The sequence below is a fragment of the Rana temporaria genome, chromosome 3, assembly GCF_905171775.1.
Source record: "Rana temporaria chromosome 3, aRanTem1.1, whole genome shotgun sequence".
NCBI lineage: Eukaryota > Metazoa > Chordata > Amphibia > Anura > Ranidae > Rana > Rana temporaria.
Window position 1 is genome coordinate 160,684,761 of NC_053491.1, and position 18,941 is coordinate 160,703,701.

General features: G+C 41.0%; 1 protein-coding gene across 1 annotated transcript in view; it reads right to left on the bottom strand.

Moving 5' to 3' along the window:
- PTPRZ1 (protein tyrosine phosphatase receptor type Z1) overlaps positions 1-18,941 on the bottom strand; it is a 291,887-nt gene that overhangs the window by 30,771 nt on the left and 242,175 nt on the right. Inside the window, 6 exon segments of the mRNA XM_040343736.1 lie at positions 3,267-3,321; positions 3,323-3,399; positions 5,581-5,715; positions 8,600-8,682; positions 13,906-14,002; positions 16,149-16,169. Coding sequence (XP_040199670.1) covers positions 3,267-3,321; positions 3,323-3,399; positions 5,581-5,715; positions 8,600-8,682; positions 13,906-14,002; positions 16,149-16,169 — 468 coding nt within the window.

Here is an 18,941-nt window from a genome sequence, read left to right on the forward strand (position 1 = left end):
GGGGGAGCGGGTCTCCCCGATTTCGAACTTTATCACGCGGTGGTGGTGTTCTCTAGGCTTTTAGAGTGGTTCCCTTGGCCTAGACGCAAGGTGGCTACCTTGGTTGAACAGGACCTGGCCCCTATAGATCTCCGGGCCCTTCTTTGGGGCCACGAGAAGACATATCGAGCCCTGCTGGATCTGTCACCACTGACCAGAGACGCACTGGCGGTTTGGTATAAGACGGAGGGAGACCTTGCTTAACCACTGACCCAGGCCCATTGACCCCTCTGTTTGATAACCCGGCGCTCCCTGAGGGCAGGCTTGCCCATATCTTCAATAGCTATGAAAGGGATCAATGGCCCACAGCACGACAGTTTGTCAACGTCAGGCACGGCTCTTATGTGACTGATGAGGAGTCCTCACTTCCAAGAGTTACCTGGCTCACAACGCATCCATTTGTCCACTATTGCAAATACCTACATGACTCAAGACAAGTACATAGGCCCCCGACGGAATTTGAACAATTATGTTTGCTCCCGGAAACCCCTCGTCACACTCTTTTCTCAGCTATATAAAATGATGTTGGGGCGCTCAATTCTTCTCTTCCTAAATTCACTGCAGCCTGGTCGGGGGATCTGGGAAAGATATTAGTGAGGCAGCCTGGCAGAAAGCCTTTTATTACACACACAAATCATCTATCTCGAGTTATGTCCGGGAAAAAAATTATAAAGTAATATCACGGTGGTATAGAGTACCGTCTACCCTCAGGATCATGTTTCCCTCGGCTTCTGACTCATGCTGGAGATGTAGTTCGGCTGTTGGTACGTATCTACACATATGGTGGGATTGTGAAAGTATTCGTCCGTTTTGGATCCAGATATTTCAGATTTACTCATCTATGTATGATAAACCCCTCACTCCCACCCCTATGGTTGCTCTGTTGTCTATTCTCCTGGGGACTTTTAAGTTTCAGAAACACACTCTTCTAAGATTCTGCCTCAGCACGGGTAGGCAACTGATATCTAGACACTGGAAATCACCCTTGCCCCCATCGCTGGCAGAATGGGTCACTGAAATGAATGGAGTCATGCTGATGGAGGAACTCCAAGCTAAAGCTCTAGAAAGTCCATGGCAAAGTTTGCCTTCACATGGGGAATTTGGAGACACTACTCTTCCTCAGATGCGTTGAAGAAACTTCTTTCACCTGACCCAATCTCCCCTCTGGCCTGAAAGGTTTGAGGGGACTGGAGCTAGTCATATATACTAGAGGCTCGGAGAGGCCCAGGCACACCACCCACCCCTCCTTCCCTTCCCCTTCCCACACCCTTCTTTTTCCTACCTCTTCTTTGTTCTCTTTTCTCTCTCTTTTATGTTCTATCCATCTGAACTTATTCTCTCTTTATTCTTCTCTGTACTCTTATTACCTTCCACGGATGTATTAAAATGGACCAGGGCTAGTTGTTGACCTCCCAATGTTATAGGTTGATTCCCTTGGCCCATTTTCTTTTCTTTTCATTTTTTTTATTTTTCTTCTCGCTGATCTAGTCACATGGTCAGCCCACTACCTCACTAGTGGCAGCACTCCTAGTGTAAATGTGTTATCTTCATGCTTTCTCCTGGCCATGGGCGCAGTAGGTTCCCAATGGGGCACCAGGGCTAGGAGAGGCAATGCTTGGATGTGTAGGGGGGTATGCGGGAGATGTCGGTGTAAATGTTTTTGCGGGTAATGTAATTGTACCCATGTTGTACCCAATATTATGGAAGGTGATATTGTATTACACTGTGGACCGTCCCACCCATTGTTGGGGGTTCGGTTCTGGTTTTCTTTGATTCCTGTCAAAAACTTCTAATAAAAACTTTATTGAACCTAAAATTTCCAGCACATTTTAGTCAACTAAAATCTAATGGGTTTAGTTAAATTGTAATGCATTATTTAAGCATTTTTCTAGAATTGCCAAACTCATTATGTACTCCTTGAGTAAAAATGTTATAACATGTTACGGTATTATTCATGGCATTAAGGTTTGAATATGACCAGACACAGAGTAAGGCTCCATGCACACTCAACAAGTAAAAAAAGCTATAAAAAAACGCTAGTAGCTTTGCAGGAAGCCTTTCAACGTTTATTTGCGTTTTTGCATTAGCTTTAATCAGCGTTTTTCAGTGTAGCTTTTTTTTTTTTTTTTTTTTCAATGGATGAAAAAACGCTGGTGCCAGCGTTTTTGAGCGTTTTTCAGCGTCTATGATCGTTTTTTGAGTGTTTTTTTAGCTTTTTTTCCCGCCGAAAAACTGCAAAGCTCATTAACACTAAAAAACGCCCAGGTGTGCATGAGCACATAGGCTAACATAGAGTTCAGTTTATGGGCTTTAAAAAAAAAGCCAAAACGCCAATAAACTGCAGTTTATCAGCTTCAGTGTGCATGGAGCCTTAGCTGTTGCGAAATATAACATCTTTATAAATAAAACCAAGTTTTATAAACAAACAAAAATATAACTTTTTTCACAAATCGAAGTGCAACGTTAACATATAAAAAGACAATAACAAACCGTAACCTCTATTTGCTGTAATGCCATTGCACATAATTCCAAACATTAAATATTAAAGAAAAAAAAGCCTTTTTCCTATTTAAAAAAATATCCACAGCTTTGTAGATGCCCTCTAATTATTCTTACGTGGTAGTGCAATACATGTTTAAACTTTAATGTACTATTATTATAGTCTGTGTTGCCAATTTAGAAAAGGCAGAGGGTGCCAAAGAGATGGTGTGAATGAGTGTGATATGTGGAACTGCATAGGAAAGGGAACAGATTGATGGGAGCCTGTGTCTCTCAGCCATACAGCTTGCAGGGGGGCTGAGGCGATAACAGGCTAGGCAGAGCTGTTGTTTTTTATCTATATTTACATTTCTATACATGTCCTACTTTGTTTAGTCCAATACTTTACTCTAGGGCAGTGGTCTCCAAACTGCGGCCCGAGGGCCGGATGCGGCCCTTTGCTTACGTTTATCTGGCCCTTGGGGCACTATTCCTCCCACTGATACATGGCACTATTCTGCCATCTGACACTGACAATGGAACACCATTTCTCCCACTGACACAATTAATGGGGCACTATTCCTCCCCCTAATACCAGATGTTCACCAACAATGATGCCAGGAAAATTTCCACTCCCGCTGGCCAAAGTCCGGCCTCCAAGAGTCTGGAATGGACAATAAACCGGCCCTTTGTTTAGAATGTTTGGAGACCCCTGCTCTAGGGGATGTATATGCTGTAACACAACAAACCTTCTTGATCTTGGTGTTCCGAAGAGTAAAGATGCGCACAGTGTAGTAGGCCAGACTGATTGCTGTTCTGTGTGACCAAAAAAGTGCCATATTCTTCGCTGCCATCACCTGGCCAATACTGGTCACATTTTCTCTGGAAAAAAAACATTCTTTTTACTTGACATCAGATATAAATAATACACCCATTTGCTGTTTATGCCAATATTAACAGACAATCTGAAAGTACCTGGATATAGAGCCCCCCCTCACCTTATAGCAGCGCAGAAAGCAAAATGCCTAAAAATCCTGTAGCTGCTGACTTTTAATATTAGGACACCTACCTGTCCAGGGTTCCTGCAATATCGGCACCCCAGCCGAATGTTTGGATCGGCTTTTCGGGTGCTGCCGCCGCCATTCATGTTAAGGTAAACCGGCAGTGAAGCCTTTTAGCTTCACAGCCTATTCCCTACTGTGCATGCGCGAAGCACGTTGCACTTTATAACTGGCCTGGTGGCGGAGGAAGGAGGAGGGGGGCTGAACTGTCGGAGGATGGGCCCGCGGAGCTGTCTCCCGGAAGTGGGGAAGGGTACCTGTCAAAAACAGGTACCCATTTCCCCCTTCCCCCTGAAAGGTGCCAAATGTGGCACCGGAGTGGGGGAGGAAGCATATAAGTGGAGGTTCCACTTTTGGGTGGATCTCCGCTTTAATAGCTTGGCTGAAGTTTCACTTAAATTTTATTTGTAATTTGAAAAGTACTTCAAATGACTGAATATATAATAGGTGGTGTGCTATAAATGTGCGTTCACGATAACCTAATAAAGCAAATAATTTTACAAATAAGATCCCAAGAGGTCTACAGTTTTGGGGCACAAAGGCTTTGGAGGGGAGATCATTGGAAGATAAATGTACTGAAAAGGAAAAGTGGTGGATGTATGAGGATTGTTTTATTTGTTTAGCTATAAAGGGAAAACATATAGAAACTTTTAATTTAAGATTTTTGGAAAGAGATGAATGTGTTATAAATAGACAGAGATTTGTTCATATATGAATGAAGAGAATATAACTAATAGACTGGTGATGCTTGTAAAGTAAAGGTGGCATCTAGGGATGAGCTTGGTAATATTGTCCCTTTGTCCAATTTGTTTACTTCACATTCAGTTTTTATTACTTTAAATACTTAATTGTTTTATATATATTTCATTATTTTTATACTGTATGATATTACATTAACATGGAGCGTGATATATTTTGGGAGCTCACCACTCACCAGTGTATTCTGAATGCATTTTTGGAAGCATATCCATAGATGGACCTGTTTGCTGACACTAAACCTGTGAAGCAAAGGTGATTGGATCTTTGTATGGTTACTACTCAGCATAAAGGAAGTAGATACTGACTCCTTATTCTCTCTCCTGATGAAGTCATCTATGACATAACGTATTGAGCAGAGTAAGAAGACATGGGGGGGGGTTATTTACGAAAAGGCAAATCTGAGGGGGACATGCAAGGGAAGTAAAACACATAATTTTAGCTTGCACATGATTGGATGATAAAAACAGCAGAGCTTCCCCTCATTTCAGATCTTCCCCTCCGATCTACAGCAACTGCACTTACAAGTGCACTTTCACGTAAATAACCCCATGGAGTACCTGTCTGTACACAGTCCTTGAGCCTGTAAGTGAGTGCTAGGAAACTGTCAGCAACACTTGTGTGGGAAATAACTCACCCGTATTTGTATTATACAAAGCAAATCACGTGCACAATAGGGTTATGCGGTTGATGTGAGTTCTTTATTTGTTTTAACTGAAGTGTTTTTAATTATTGTAGAGCACTATGTAGTGTTTCTTATTTCACTCATTAAATACTTTAAAAAAAGATAGTTGGTGGAGGTTATTGATATCTTGAGAGAGCTGTTCTAAGATTAAAGGGAAGAAGCTGGGATTGGATCTTTTACACTGAAATCTTCTTTATCCAAGGTTTTAAAGAATAAATAAAAAAAACATGGATTGTTGTTTCCACACAAACTCTGATATACACATATAGGATTTTCAATTACGGCATATATTTTACTTATGCACTAGTGCACTTTGTGTTTGAGAATTAAATTATCATGATTTTTTTTTATAACACAATGCAATTATTTGCTTTATTATGTTATAGTAGATGCACATTTATAGCATAAAATCATTAATATAATATATATATATATATATATATATATTATATATATATATATATGATGGTTTATAATTTTGTGGTGTTAGTAGCTTTTTTATTTGTTTTGGAAGGTAGATTAGCGTGAAGTCACATATTAAGGAAATTTCAACTGACTTACTCTTCCTTTTTCAACCAGGTTGGTGATCATGACAATAACTTCTACAACTGTGCTCCATATCATTCTCCAGAAAATCTCTGCTGTTGACTTTAGTGGTCCTTGAGCAGCAATGTATGCTTTGGTCTTGTTGTAGCCCTACAAGAAAAAACAATAAGTATTTGTTGTGAAATGTTTGCAGTCACTCATTAAAGCATCACATATGTTTTTCATATTTACCTGCATGCATGCAATGTAATGTAAAAGTATAACATTTACAGGTATGTACTACCTCTAACAGAGATCACAGTACAGTGGAACCTCGGATTGCGAGTAACGCGGTTAACGAGCGTTTCGCAATACGAGTATTGTATTTCCTAACTCAATTTGTGAGTGTTGTCTCACGAAACAAGCAGGATTCAGGCCAAAGCGGTGTGCATAGGCGCCGTTCAGAAATGGCTGAAAATGCCCGAGGACAGTTCGGCTGACCTCGGCAAACTTTGGAAAGGCTCATCAACAAAGTCTTTCCGAGGTTTGCTGAGGTCAGCCGAACTGTCCTTGGGCCTTTCTAGCCGTTTCGGAGGCTCTCTGGCCCCCCTCCCGCCTCTGGCCGCATGCGGTATTGCATGCCATTGAAGTCAATGCAGAACAAATATTGACTTTAATGGGGAAACTTGCTTTGATATGCAAGTACTTTGGATTACAAGCATTCTCCTGGAACAGATTATGCTCGTAATCCAAGGTTCCACTGTAATTTCCAGACAATGTCTTAATCTGCCTTTCTCTCTCCAGAAGGATGTAACCATCTTTTTTTCAGGCATCATCCAGATTCAGAATTTACCTCTTGGACTGTAATGTTGGCTCGGAGATGACACAGTCATGTAAATAATTGGATTTGTGCAGTTCTTGGCTGTGCTAACAATTGACTGACAAAGATCAGCCCCTGCTGCACCCGCTGACCTTGTCACTTGCTACACATATAGGATATTGCAGTTTAAGAATAAAAGTGGTTATAAAGGCAAAATACTTACTACCCTACTGCATTCCCTGCATTAAGGTAAAAAAAAAATCATAGCTCTTCTTCCCCTCACCCCTAAACACTTATCACCACTGAAAAAGGGAAAAGGGGGATGGGGATTATAACGGTGCCTTACACAATTAGCAAATAGACTAAAGAAATAATGTTAGATATTTTATTACATAAATGAGATAAATATACAATATTTAGTTTAATATTAAAAAATATAAAGTTCATAAAATCAATAATAGGAAGCAAATACTGGCCAAGGTATTGAAGGCCTAGTGGGGTTACAGATCAGATGGTCCCTACATGTTTCGCCAAAACAATTTACTTCTTCAGGGAAATGATCGTGACCCAAAACGGTATGAATAACTCTGAAGAGAATAGAAAAATGTACAAGGTAACCAGTAATAATAATCATCAGTGCCCCAGAACTTAAATCAAATCTTTTAATACTATTGGAATGTATTGAGACTATGTTAGTCCTATTTACTGGACATGTATTGTCCATATGTTCGATACTCAATGGGTTTTCTTCAATTTCATTCTTTAGATTGAGCCAGGCCCTTTTCTGCCCCCTGCAGCTATACTGCGGTAGTGCGTAGCCATGGTCTTTGGGCGAACCTGGTGCCTAACCGGTCATTTGGAGGCAATAGGGTAGGTGGTGGGTATACATTTGGGGCTATGGGATGTCCTTGGGTGGGAGACCTTATATGCCTTGTCGCTCTCCCAGTGCAATATGTGAATGCCATTACTACAACAATTTATTATTATTGGTTATTACCTTGTATATTTTTTTTCTACTCTTTTCAGTTATTCATACTGTTTTGGGTCACAATCATTTGCCCTGAAGAAGTACATTTTTTGGCAAAACATGTAGGGACCATCTGATCTGTTACCCCACTAGGCCTTCAATACTTTGGCCAGTATTTTCTTCCTATCATTGATTTTATGAACGTCTATTTGTATTGTATATTTATCTCATTTATGTAATAAAATATTTAAAATTATTTCTTTAGACTATTTGCTAATTGTGTAAGGCACCGTTATAATCCCCATCCCCCTTTTCCCATTTTTCTAATTTTTCATTGGGTTGAGGTGCCATATCTTTTGAGGACATTCCCGCCACACTCTTTTTTTCTTACTTACCACTCTCGATCCAGCGCTGCTCCTGCCACCAGCGCTGTTGTCCTCTGTAACTGCTCTCACAGGCTTGACTGAGGCCATAGGCTCCTGCTGCTGTCTGTCAAATCCTGTGATGAGGGAGCGGGAGTGTGGCTGAGCTGCATTGTGTATGTCTATGGCTGCACACTGCTTGGCTCAGACATACACTGGAATGGGTGCCCCCATAGCACATGGGTTGCTATGGGGGCAATCGGAGGAGGAGGAGTTTGTAAAGAGTGGTATGTGATCCTCAACATGAGGGATGTATTGCTGCAGAAAGTCAGTAGAGGATTAAAATAGCCCAGAAATTAGATTGTGAGCTATGATGGGAGCGTGAAATGTGTTAGCTGGTCATGCTTTTCCCCTCTTATTGTGTTTTTGGAAATGTTTTTATGGACTTGCTGAAATTAAGGTCATTTTACTGAATGTGCAGCCAACCAGAATTCTTTTTGCTTATTGGAATCCGTGATGGACAGGGCAAGCACCTGGTCTGTATGTTAGTGGAGGTGGAGACTGACCTAGAGTGGTGTTCACACATATATAAGCCCAGAAATTATACTTTTGATGTCACATTATCAGATTTTTAATGTTGAGTGCAATGGATGAATCTTTTTAGACACCATATGCACTAATAAAGAATGCACATTAAATGATGACCGTAGAATGTAATGTAAAGCTCAGGAGCAAATTTGAACAACAAATCAGGATAGTTCAGTCATGACAACCTGTTTCCAATGCACATATTAATAATAACTAATCAAATAAATAGTATAATAATAAACAGTATATAGTGGCACAGATCAAGTCAAAATGGAATATATCTAACAGTCAGCAAAAATGTATTGCTAATTTACTTACATCAACATAATTTGCATTTATGTAATCAGTCGTCTTTTCTTCTTTTTCTCCCATTTGTGAAAGCCTAACTCTGCTGTGATCATCTTTCGAGAAGAAAAACATAATTTAAAGTATTATGCAGATATGCAACAACTTATATATCTTAAAGATCATCATCATTATTATTAAAACTTTGTGATTCATTATTACTTTAATCGGATAACCACAGTATTGTAAACATATCATACAGGAACGTGACATAGTATTAGTATCATTTTCTCATTAGTGAAAGCCAAGTGAAGCCTATTATTAACCTCAGACAAGCTTTTGATTTTTTTTTTTGAAGTCAAAACCTGTGTAATTAGTTTGAATTGATGCTTCGTGAGGTAATTGGGTTCGAGCTTAAAGCCATTGTAAAGTCTCTTTTTTTTTTTCTATAAAAACAATAAACCTGTTATATCTACCCGCTCTGTTGTAGTGGATTTGCACAGAGCAGCCCTGATCCTCCTCTTCTCAGGTTCCTCTTCTGTGCTCCTGGCCCCTCCCTCCTCTTGAGTGCCCCCACAGCAAGCAGCTTGCTATGGGGGCACCGAAGAAGAGTCACAACTCCCTGTGTCCATTCAGACATGGGACCGCGGCCCACCCCTCTCTCTCTTTCAAGATTCGCTAGCTGACTTTAATTGACAGCAGCGGGAGCAAATGGCACAGCTGCTGTGTCTCAGCCAATCAGGAGGGAGAGTCTTGGACGGCCGAGACACTCGTGGACATCGCTGGACAGAGATAGGGCTCCGGTAAGTATTAGGGGGGCTGAGGGGGGCTGCTGCACACAGGAGGCTTTTTATCTTTATGCATAGACTACATTAAGATAAGAAACCTTCTGCCTTTACAAACCCTTTAAGTAGTGCTTCATCTGGAAGCATGGGGATTGTGTTGACTAATAATGTGGTTAACATGTCATATACTTCAATAACACTTGAGCTATTGGGCAAGTCCATTATACATGGTGACTAACTTTTTTAATCTACTAATTGCAATCATAACCTACCGAGGACTTCCACATCTTCTTCCTGTTGGGTCTACTGTTATTTTTACATTGCATTTGAGTGCTGTCGTGAGGAGAGTTGGAACAGTAAGTAAAGCCCATTAGTATTGTCAGGACAATCTCCTAGCTGACAATGTCTCTGTAAATAAAGATGGATATAGCAACATGATGACGTCACCCGTACAAAAAAGTGACAAACACCCCAATCTATAATGTGCCTTTGCAGCAAGGTGCACATAAAAGGGCACATCACAAACAAAACATTTCCTAGCACACTTACCGACCAGCCTGCAAAACAATCAAATTGGTCCTGTGTAACAGTTTACGTTAAAAACAAAGGGATTTGTTTGCACACATTTGCAAATAGCCCCCCCCCCCCCTTGTTTTAAATGTAAACTGTTAGACTCGGCCAATTGGGTTGTTTTGCAGGCTGGTCGGTACGTGTGCTGGGAAATCTTTTGTTTGTTTTTGATGTGCATTGCCCTTCCATGTGCACCTTGCTGCAGAGGCCAGTTATAGGTTGGGGTGGTTGCTACTTTTTCGAACAGTTGGATGAAGGGACGCACAGGATGCTCTTGCTGCCACTGTGCTCTTGCTGGGCGTAATGTCTGTCCCTTTGCCTTTAAGGCAGTGCTTCTCAATTATTTTCTGTCATGCCCCCCCAGGAAGAAGAAAATATTTCTGGCCCCCCCGCGCGACTGTAAATAGTGTCTTTTGTCTATAAAATTGTTATAAGTACACCTCTGCATAACACCGTATCCTTATTAACGTATAAGAGAATAAAAAATAAAGAAATGTGGATCAATTTACAACAAAGAATAGCTTTATTAACTGTAGTACCACCATCAACATCAACCCCCTGCCACCACCATCAACATCAACCCCCTGCCACCACCATCAACCCCCTGCCACCACCACCAACCCCCTGCCACCACCACCACCAACCCCCTGCCACCACCATCAACATCAACCTTCTGCCACCACCATCAACATCAACCCTCTGCCACCACCATCAACCCTCTGCCACCACCATCAACCCTCTGCCACCACCGCCATCAACATCAACCCCCTGCCACCACCACCACCATCAACCCCCTGCCACCACCATCAACATCAACCCCCACCATCAACAACATCAACCCCCTGCCACCGCCATCAACCCTCTGCCGCCACCGCCATCCAACCCTCTGCTGCTGCCACCACCATCAACCCTCTGCTGCTGCCACCACCATCAACCCTCTGCTGCTGCCACCACCATCAACCCTCTGCTGCTGCCACCACCATCAACCTCAACCCCCTGCCACCATCAGACATATCATCGGGCTGCCTGTGCACTCACCACACCACCAGGCTCAGTCAGCCTCAGCAAGGCAGGGGTCCATTAACTTGCAGCGGGGGGGGGGGGTGCGGTGCGGTCTGGTCCAAGCCCGTGCAGTGACTCCCACACATGCCAGCGTCTGCTGCACTGTCCACTCCACGGTCTACTCTCCACCATGATGCTCCTCAAATCCGCCCGCTCAAACACATCATTGGTTGTGCGGCAGGTGGGCTGGGCTTAGCAGAGGTAGCAGGAAGGCTCGACTTAGGAGGAGCCTGAGGATCGTACGTTCTCGCCGAATTCCGGAGCCAACACAGGCTGGGAGACCATGCCGGCGGCGGCGATGCTCTTATCCTCACCGCCGGGCCCCCCGGGCTGCACGGGCTGGAAATGGGGGATAATTGCCAGGTCACACGAGCCCCCCTTTACGGAGCCTCCCTATTTGAGAAGCACTGCTTTAAGGGGAGGTGTGCTCCCTCCAGGCATACCTGCCCTTAATCTATCCATTCTTATGTGTGCTCCTACTATATAGGCTCTGAAAAATTGGAGTTAGGACCACCGTACAGTATAAACAGAGGTCCCTTGGCATGTGCACTGTGACTTATGCATAAATTTGCAAATGTGTGCAAACAAAACCCTCTGTTTTTACATAAACTGTTAAAAAGGGCAAATTTGGTTGTTTTGCAGGCTGGTTGGTAAATGTGCTGGGAAGTTTTTTGTTGTTTGTGATTATATGACTTTACCACCTAAGTGAATAGACAGATACATTCTGAAGGGCCTGACACAGAAAATGAGTTGGACATAAAAGCTGGCCATAGAAAAACTTTTGACGTGGGATGAATGAAAACAACAAAACAAAACAGAGGTGGATGGATAAATCTCCAACCCCCCTGCCAGGACATTGTATTCTGATAGCAGGATTTTTTGCATTGGCTGCAGCTGCTGATCGACAAAAGTTTTCTAAAATTCCCATTCAACAGAAATCGATTCAACGATCAAACAGGAAAGGCTACACATGGAACAAAATCCGGCCTGTCCCTGCTGAGCTAAACAGGTCTAGATTCAATCCATCTATGGCTAGCTTAAGGCCCCTTTACACAACCTTTCTGATCAGGCCCAACTTCCAGTTTTTCAGGCTGACCTGTCCGAAAGTCTATTTACCCCAATAGACTGGCCAGTGTAAACAGACTTTACAGTGAACCTATCTCTGATCCAGCTTGCTAAAAATAAACTTAAAGGTATCCCTCTCCCTCAGTGTAGGTGGATCGGATTGGAAGATAATGGGGTGGAAATGGACAGTAGAGTCCGTTTACTTTACACCCAGCTGCCCATAGAACAGTGCGAGCTCTGTCTGTGCCTGCTCTGCAGAAACTGAGTGGACACAGACCTTTCAATCAACTGCTCTGGTCTGATCAGCAGGGGATCAGTGGACCGATCAAAACAGAGTCTGCCCCATGTGAAAGGGACCTAAGGGTCTGTATGCAAAGTGTTTGTACTGTGTATGGCCCATGTCACACCAGCAACTTTTTTGCAGGGATATGAAGCAGTCACCATTAACTCTTACTTTGTCAAGTGATTTAAAATTAGTTATAGAGTTGTTGTAGCTGAATATAATACTTTTTTAGGTAGCTTTAAAAATCTAGTGTGCCAGTGTCATCAATAGCCACTTTGGATAACAATAATAGTTACTAAATTTGGCAATACTGCAGCTAGCTCCAGTAAAAATAATTAGCAATGGAGCTAGAAATCATTAAATCTTTCCAATTTTGTAGTCGCTACAAATTACTTCTACAAAACCACACATGTAACTAACATGCCCATTAATATAAAAGCAACAACCGATAAAAGTGGATGTGACATATTTAATTGGTAAAGATATTAATCTACAACAGAGAATGCAAAACATTATGACTTCTCTAAGGCCCCTTTCACTGGGGCGGGAGGTGCGGTGGCGGTAAAGCTCCACTATTTTTAGCAGCGTTTTACAGCTAATTTCGCGGCGTGCCCGAGAAAGGGTTAAAACCGCCGGCAATGCGCCTCTGCAGAGGCGCATTGCTGGCGGTATAGCCGCAGTGTCCCATTGATTTCAATGGGCAGGAGCGGTATACGCACCGCTCCAAAGATGCGGATAGCAGGACTTTTTTTTTCGTCCTGCCAGCGCACCACTCCAGTGTAAAAGCCCTCGGGGGTTTCCCACTGGAGAAACAGCAGCTGCTGTTTCAGGTCGGTTTGCAGGCGCTATTTTTAGCGTAATAGCGCCTGCAAACTGCCCCAGTGTGAAAGGGCTCTAATATATATATGCAGCTCAATGATTGCAGTAATGTTTTTTTTTTTTTTGCCACAAGGTTGATGTGGATGATCTAACATTTTTTGTGCTGCATAATATGTTGTTCCTTCAATGGTACAAGCCCTACAAGGGATCACTAGGGAAATGGAGGGGTGTTGTAGAGTATGAAGTATTCTTTGATCTGACAGAATGGGTTTATTCAGTCTCCAAATTATAACTGACACAAATGGCATGATATTATGAAAACATACAGGCATCGGGAGTGATCCAGCCAGTTGAAAGTATCCTCACTTTGGAGCAAATGGGTATTTTTTAAAGTTTGACGAATATATGATCAATATGGCTAAAAGAGACATAAATATTTAAATATAACATGTAGTCAAGGGGCTGAGTATATTCTTTATTTTCATGCCATTATCTACCTTCTTGGTGGTGCTAAAATTTACTCTGATCGGATATTCGCTAGCTCATAGATTTGTTATGTCACATAAACAGGTCCAATTTCTCTATGGTGACAGACCTAAGATATCCTTTTTCTGCAAAGATACATCTGCTTGCTATTTTATATAACAGATACGGGGTCTCACTAATTTGTCTTTGTTAAAGGTCAACTGATGTCCAGTAATAAAACGCATATATTGTAGTGGTATATATGTATTGAACAATTATTATATACTTACAGGCTACAATGTTTATGTATCTGTTCTTAATTTTGTTGTCTGGGTGGTTTGAGCTATCAGATGTTATTCCCAAATCAGCAGTGCAGTTTTGAACTTCCTGCAAATAAACATAAATTGAGCGTTTGCACAATTATTTTCAAATTGTTTATTGGCTTTTGAGATACGCATATACTACAAGAAACAACAAATACATTTGCAGACACTATACTGTCAGGAAGATATCCAAAAAGGCATATCTGACCAAGTGACATACAAAAACAAAAATCATAGCAATATAATTATTGGCAAGGGCTGTTACATCTTGGTGCACAAGTAGTGTTAGTAGAAAACTGCAAAGAAAATTGCCATGTAATGCCATGTAAATAAGCAATCAACATATGTTTATGGCTCACCAATCTAAAAAGGTGAGTTATCATAAAGAGTTAAGTATGGTGTAATGTTCATATAAATCACATAGAAACAAAGGGTAATATAACAAAAGTTACCCGTGACCATGTCAGTTTAGATAGTGAAGAAAAGGAAGGAAAAAGAAGCAACAAGACAGAAAGGAAAGAGGGAATGTCGAGGGCGGCCAAGGTAACACCTCCCAGACCTCATTCATCCACCGATAAATATTGTATCCATGGTTGCCAAATCTTGTCACACTTGCCCTGGTTATTGTGGAAGGTGCAAGACAATGCATCATTAATCACGATAAAGTAAAATTCTTGTTTGATATAGTGAAACGTTATTGTTGACTGGTTCTAAAAATGCGCTATAGCTATTCTAGCGGCTAGAATCATATAGGAGATCAAGGTAATGTTCATGCCTGTTACTAAACAAATTATCTTAACTATCCTAATTGGAACCATATACCAAAAATGGATATGCAATGATATTTTGTAATTAGATTCCATCAGAGCTGTGTTGATGGAAGTCTTAAGCCTCGTACGCAAGATCGGACTTCCATCAGACTTTTCTGTGGATTTTGGTCCAAAGGGCGTTGGTCGTGAACTTGGTATGCATACAGATGGCACAACATTTTTAGCCAACAAAACCGAAATATGTTTTTTTTCTGCTCTTTAGTGCCACTCTTTGAGCAACCTCTGCTAATGTTGTCTTAATGTTTAACATTGGTTCTGAGCATGCGTATTTGTACTTTGGATTTTAGTTGGACGGATTTGTGTATACACGATCGGGTAATCCGACGTAACAGATTTATTGTCAGACAGTTGGTGAGCATGAACAGCCAACATTTGTTGCCGTTAATTCAGCCAACAATTGTCTGATGGAGAATACACACGGTCGGATTATGAGACCCAACACGTCCATCTGGCAATTATTGTCGTAAAATTGGATTGTGTATATGGAATTTAAGAAAGATTGCTGGCAATATCTTGCCACTCTGATAATTCCCTAGAAATATTGAGGTCTATTTCCCTGTGTTCCATATAGGAGAGCTTATGATCCGAATCCATTGACTACATACTATCGAAATAGGGCCTTTCACTGGGTTTCTAGTTTTACAAGAGCTCTCAAAGTATGTCAAAGGTAACAGATGGTTGATCTTATTATTTTTTTTTCCCAGATAAGGGATAAACTGATTATATCGGAATGATTCCGAGAAGGTAGTTGAAGTGCAGTTTTACCGTATTCTAAAGAATGCATTTTCTCTCCCAATAAAAAAGTCTCCTATGCCAAACAAGCCTTTATTCTCCCACCTTTCGAAGAGGTGTGGGGTAAGTCCTGGAGTAAACTCTGGGTTATTTAGCAGGGGGAGAGAGAGGCATGTGAGGTAAGCAAAGTTTCTTCCTTGTCAAATGTCTGTCTGGTATCACTAATTAAAAAGACAGTGTTGGGTTTATTTACCAAGATTGGAGAGTGCAAAATCAGGCTCAATTCTGCATAGAAACCAATCAGCTTCCAGGTTGTATTGCCAAAGCTTAATTGAACAAGCCAAGGTAAAAAGCTGATTGGTTTCTATGCAGAAGTGAGTCTGATTTTGAACTCTCCAGCTTTGGTAAATAAACCCGTGCGGGACACAAAATTGGAGCACACAACCTTAAAAGGAATCTACATCATTGCCACTTTAGAGCCTACAACACATGATGATGCTTCCATATCACTTTAGTGCAGCCTCAAAATTGTGCTGCATTTGCACATTTAAATGTAATCCGACTGCAATGGTTTTCTACGTGCTCTGACACATTGCATCAGTTTGAGATAATATTCTATTCCAAGATATTGCATTGAATTTTTCTTACCTGATAAAATGCTTTAAGAGTCTAATGAGGGAATGAATGGAAAAATAACATAAATTTTACAATGCAAACATAAAGAGGAATGATTAACAAAACATTAAATGAAACATAACTGGTTAGAATTATTGCCAAATTTTTTGGGAGAATAAGCAGGGACCATACACAGGTAGTGGTTGGTTTGAGAATGACATGACTCATTTATGGGTTTATTCATTAAGGCTAAAAACACATTTCATATGAAAGTGGTCTGTAGTAACCAGACCGAGATAACCTCTCATTGATATGAATTTAGTCAGCCAGAATCTGATTGGTTTATTAATAATACTGTGCTGTGCTCTTTGAATGACTTTTTGAAAAGCCCCAGTGAGACTCTGGGGAGTAAAGCCCCGTACACACGATAGGGCTATTGCCCGGCCAAACTCATATTGGAGTAAAAGAGAACATGTTCTCTAGCTAAACTCCGATGGAATTCCTCTGAATATCCAATGGAAAAACTCAGATGGGGCACATACACACGGTCGGAATTTCCGATGGAAAAAGTCAGTCGGACTTTTTCCATCGGAAATGCCGATCGTGTGTAAGGGGCATAAGAGGCTATTCACCTAGCTAAGTGGATGTTCATATTAGAAAATGGATGTTCACTTTGCAAAGTGATTGGTGGTGAAAAAGATGAAGCCGTGTTAACTTTAAAAAAACAGTCATTTGTGATGCCTAATACACACGATCAGTTTTCCTTCAAAAGACCGCCGGGAAAACCGAGAACCAGCTCGGTCCCTTTTCCCCTGTACACACGGCCAGTTTTCCCGATAGGAAAACTGCCAGGAGAGCTTTGGTCAGGAAAACCGGTCGTGTGTTTGCTCCCTCGCAGTATTTTCCATAGGAAAACTGCGGGAAAAAACGCACATGTTCTCATTTTTTAAACCGCAGTTTTCCTGTCGGGAAAACTGCTAAGGAGCATACACATGGCTGACGGAAACAAACTAACATTTTTACTAACATTTACTATGCAAAGTGAACATTAACTTTTCTAGGTGAACGGCCTATATTCCTTTAGTAAATCAACTCCACTATCTTGAGCATATATTCTGGGTACGTGGTAGACTGAAAACTTAGAATCATTCATATGCCATGGGACAACACCCACAAAAGGTTTTCTAAGTAACAGCAGATCTACTTTTTTTTATGTTTTATTTTTTTCTCAGGCATTCATATAATATGGCTGAGCCTGAATCATTTCATATATGTTTGTCATACTCAAAAGACACTTTACTGTATGGTCTCTTTTTAAAAAGAATTCATGAAAAGTTAACATATTTTAATGATTTTCAGTGAATTATCTTATTCCCAAATAAAATAAAGATTATGATTATGTTAAAAAAATTTAAAAAATAAAACATGTGTATGTATATATGACCAATACAGTACATAAAACAAAAAAAGAATCTGCATAAAAGTATGAAAATATGACATTGGGTTGTTATAGGATGCATTTTGCAATCTTGACTTCACCTTTACAGTTTTTTCTGTTTTATTCCTTAAAACTGAATTTTATCCATAACAGACTGATAACAATTAATATTCCATAACAAAAGAACCTCAAAGAGCAAAAGAACATCCCACAGTAATAATTATGCCACCAAAATTAGACTGTGCTGTAAATATCCTCCAGCATTGCTCTTGTTTCTTCTTGCTGGAGACCCCAATTTTGTTGAATTCCAGGGCAGTCATTTCCTTATTGGAATCTTTACCCCCTCCTTATTCTCAAAAACTAAATATCACTTTATTTAATTAATATGTATGTGTTGTCGAAGTTACAAGGGAAGGCTGACAGAAGTGGTGAAGTTTACATGCTGCCATTGAGGGAGAAAGGACAGAATATCGGGGAGATAAGATAAGACTCTATCCCTGTAAGTTTAAAGCTGGCTATATGTTAATATTTTTTTTTGTTCAACCGGCAAGTTGTACGAAAACAAATGACCCAATTACACCATCCACCATCTCAATGTGGATAGTGGAATCACTACCGCTGGGCTATTGTGTTCTGATGGTGGGAAGCCTTCCCTGCTGCCAGAACACACTGATCAGTGTTGCCGGCTATAGCAAGCAGCACTGTTTATTCAGGAAAAACCCAACCAAACAGCAGTTAATCAGTAGATTGACTTATACTTATACATTGACTGTATAACCAGCCTGCCTATACATGTCTTTAAATTTGGCCACTCCCTGCTGGACTGGCTGAATTTTGATCCATATATGGCCAGCTTAACTCTTTTGTGTCTCCCTGGCAGCAGAGTTTGTCCTGTCACCTCTCACCTCTCCTGCTTTAATATTCTCTCTCCCTAATCTGTGTTCCCTTCACACATTATGTCATCCCTGCTGCCTTCTTATGCTTCAGCAACACTACATCTTAAAGCTTGTCAGCTGATCGGCCTCTAGTGGCTTTGATTTTAGGCACAGTACTGAGAATATAGATCAAGTAAGCATTAGGAAAGCAGGGTGAGAGAGTTATTTACTAGATTTTAAACAGTATAGACACTTATTTTTAAGGTTTTTCATAGCTTTACCTGCAAAAGAGGCCAGCCTGAAGTGAAAACTTAATTTTCTGATTTAAACTTCCACTTCAAAGCTGAAGTCCAGAAGAAAAAAATGGGGACATACTGAACCAGCCTTATATAATGCCTCTAATGAAGCAAATCCCATGTTCCGCTGGTTGCTGGTTAGTATAATAATCCTCCCCTAAGTGATGCTAGATACTCCCCAGAACTGTTATCCTCCACTGCTACGAGGATGACAAGC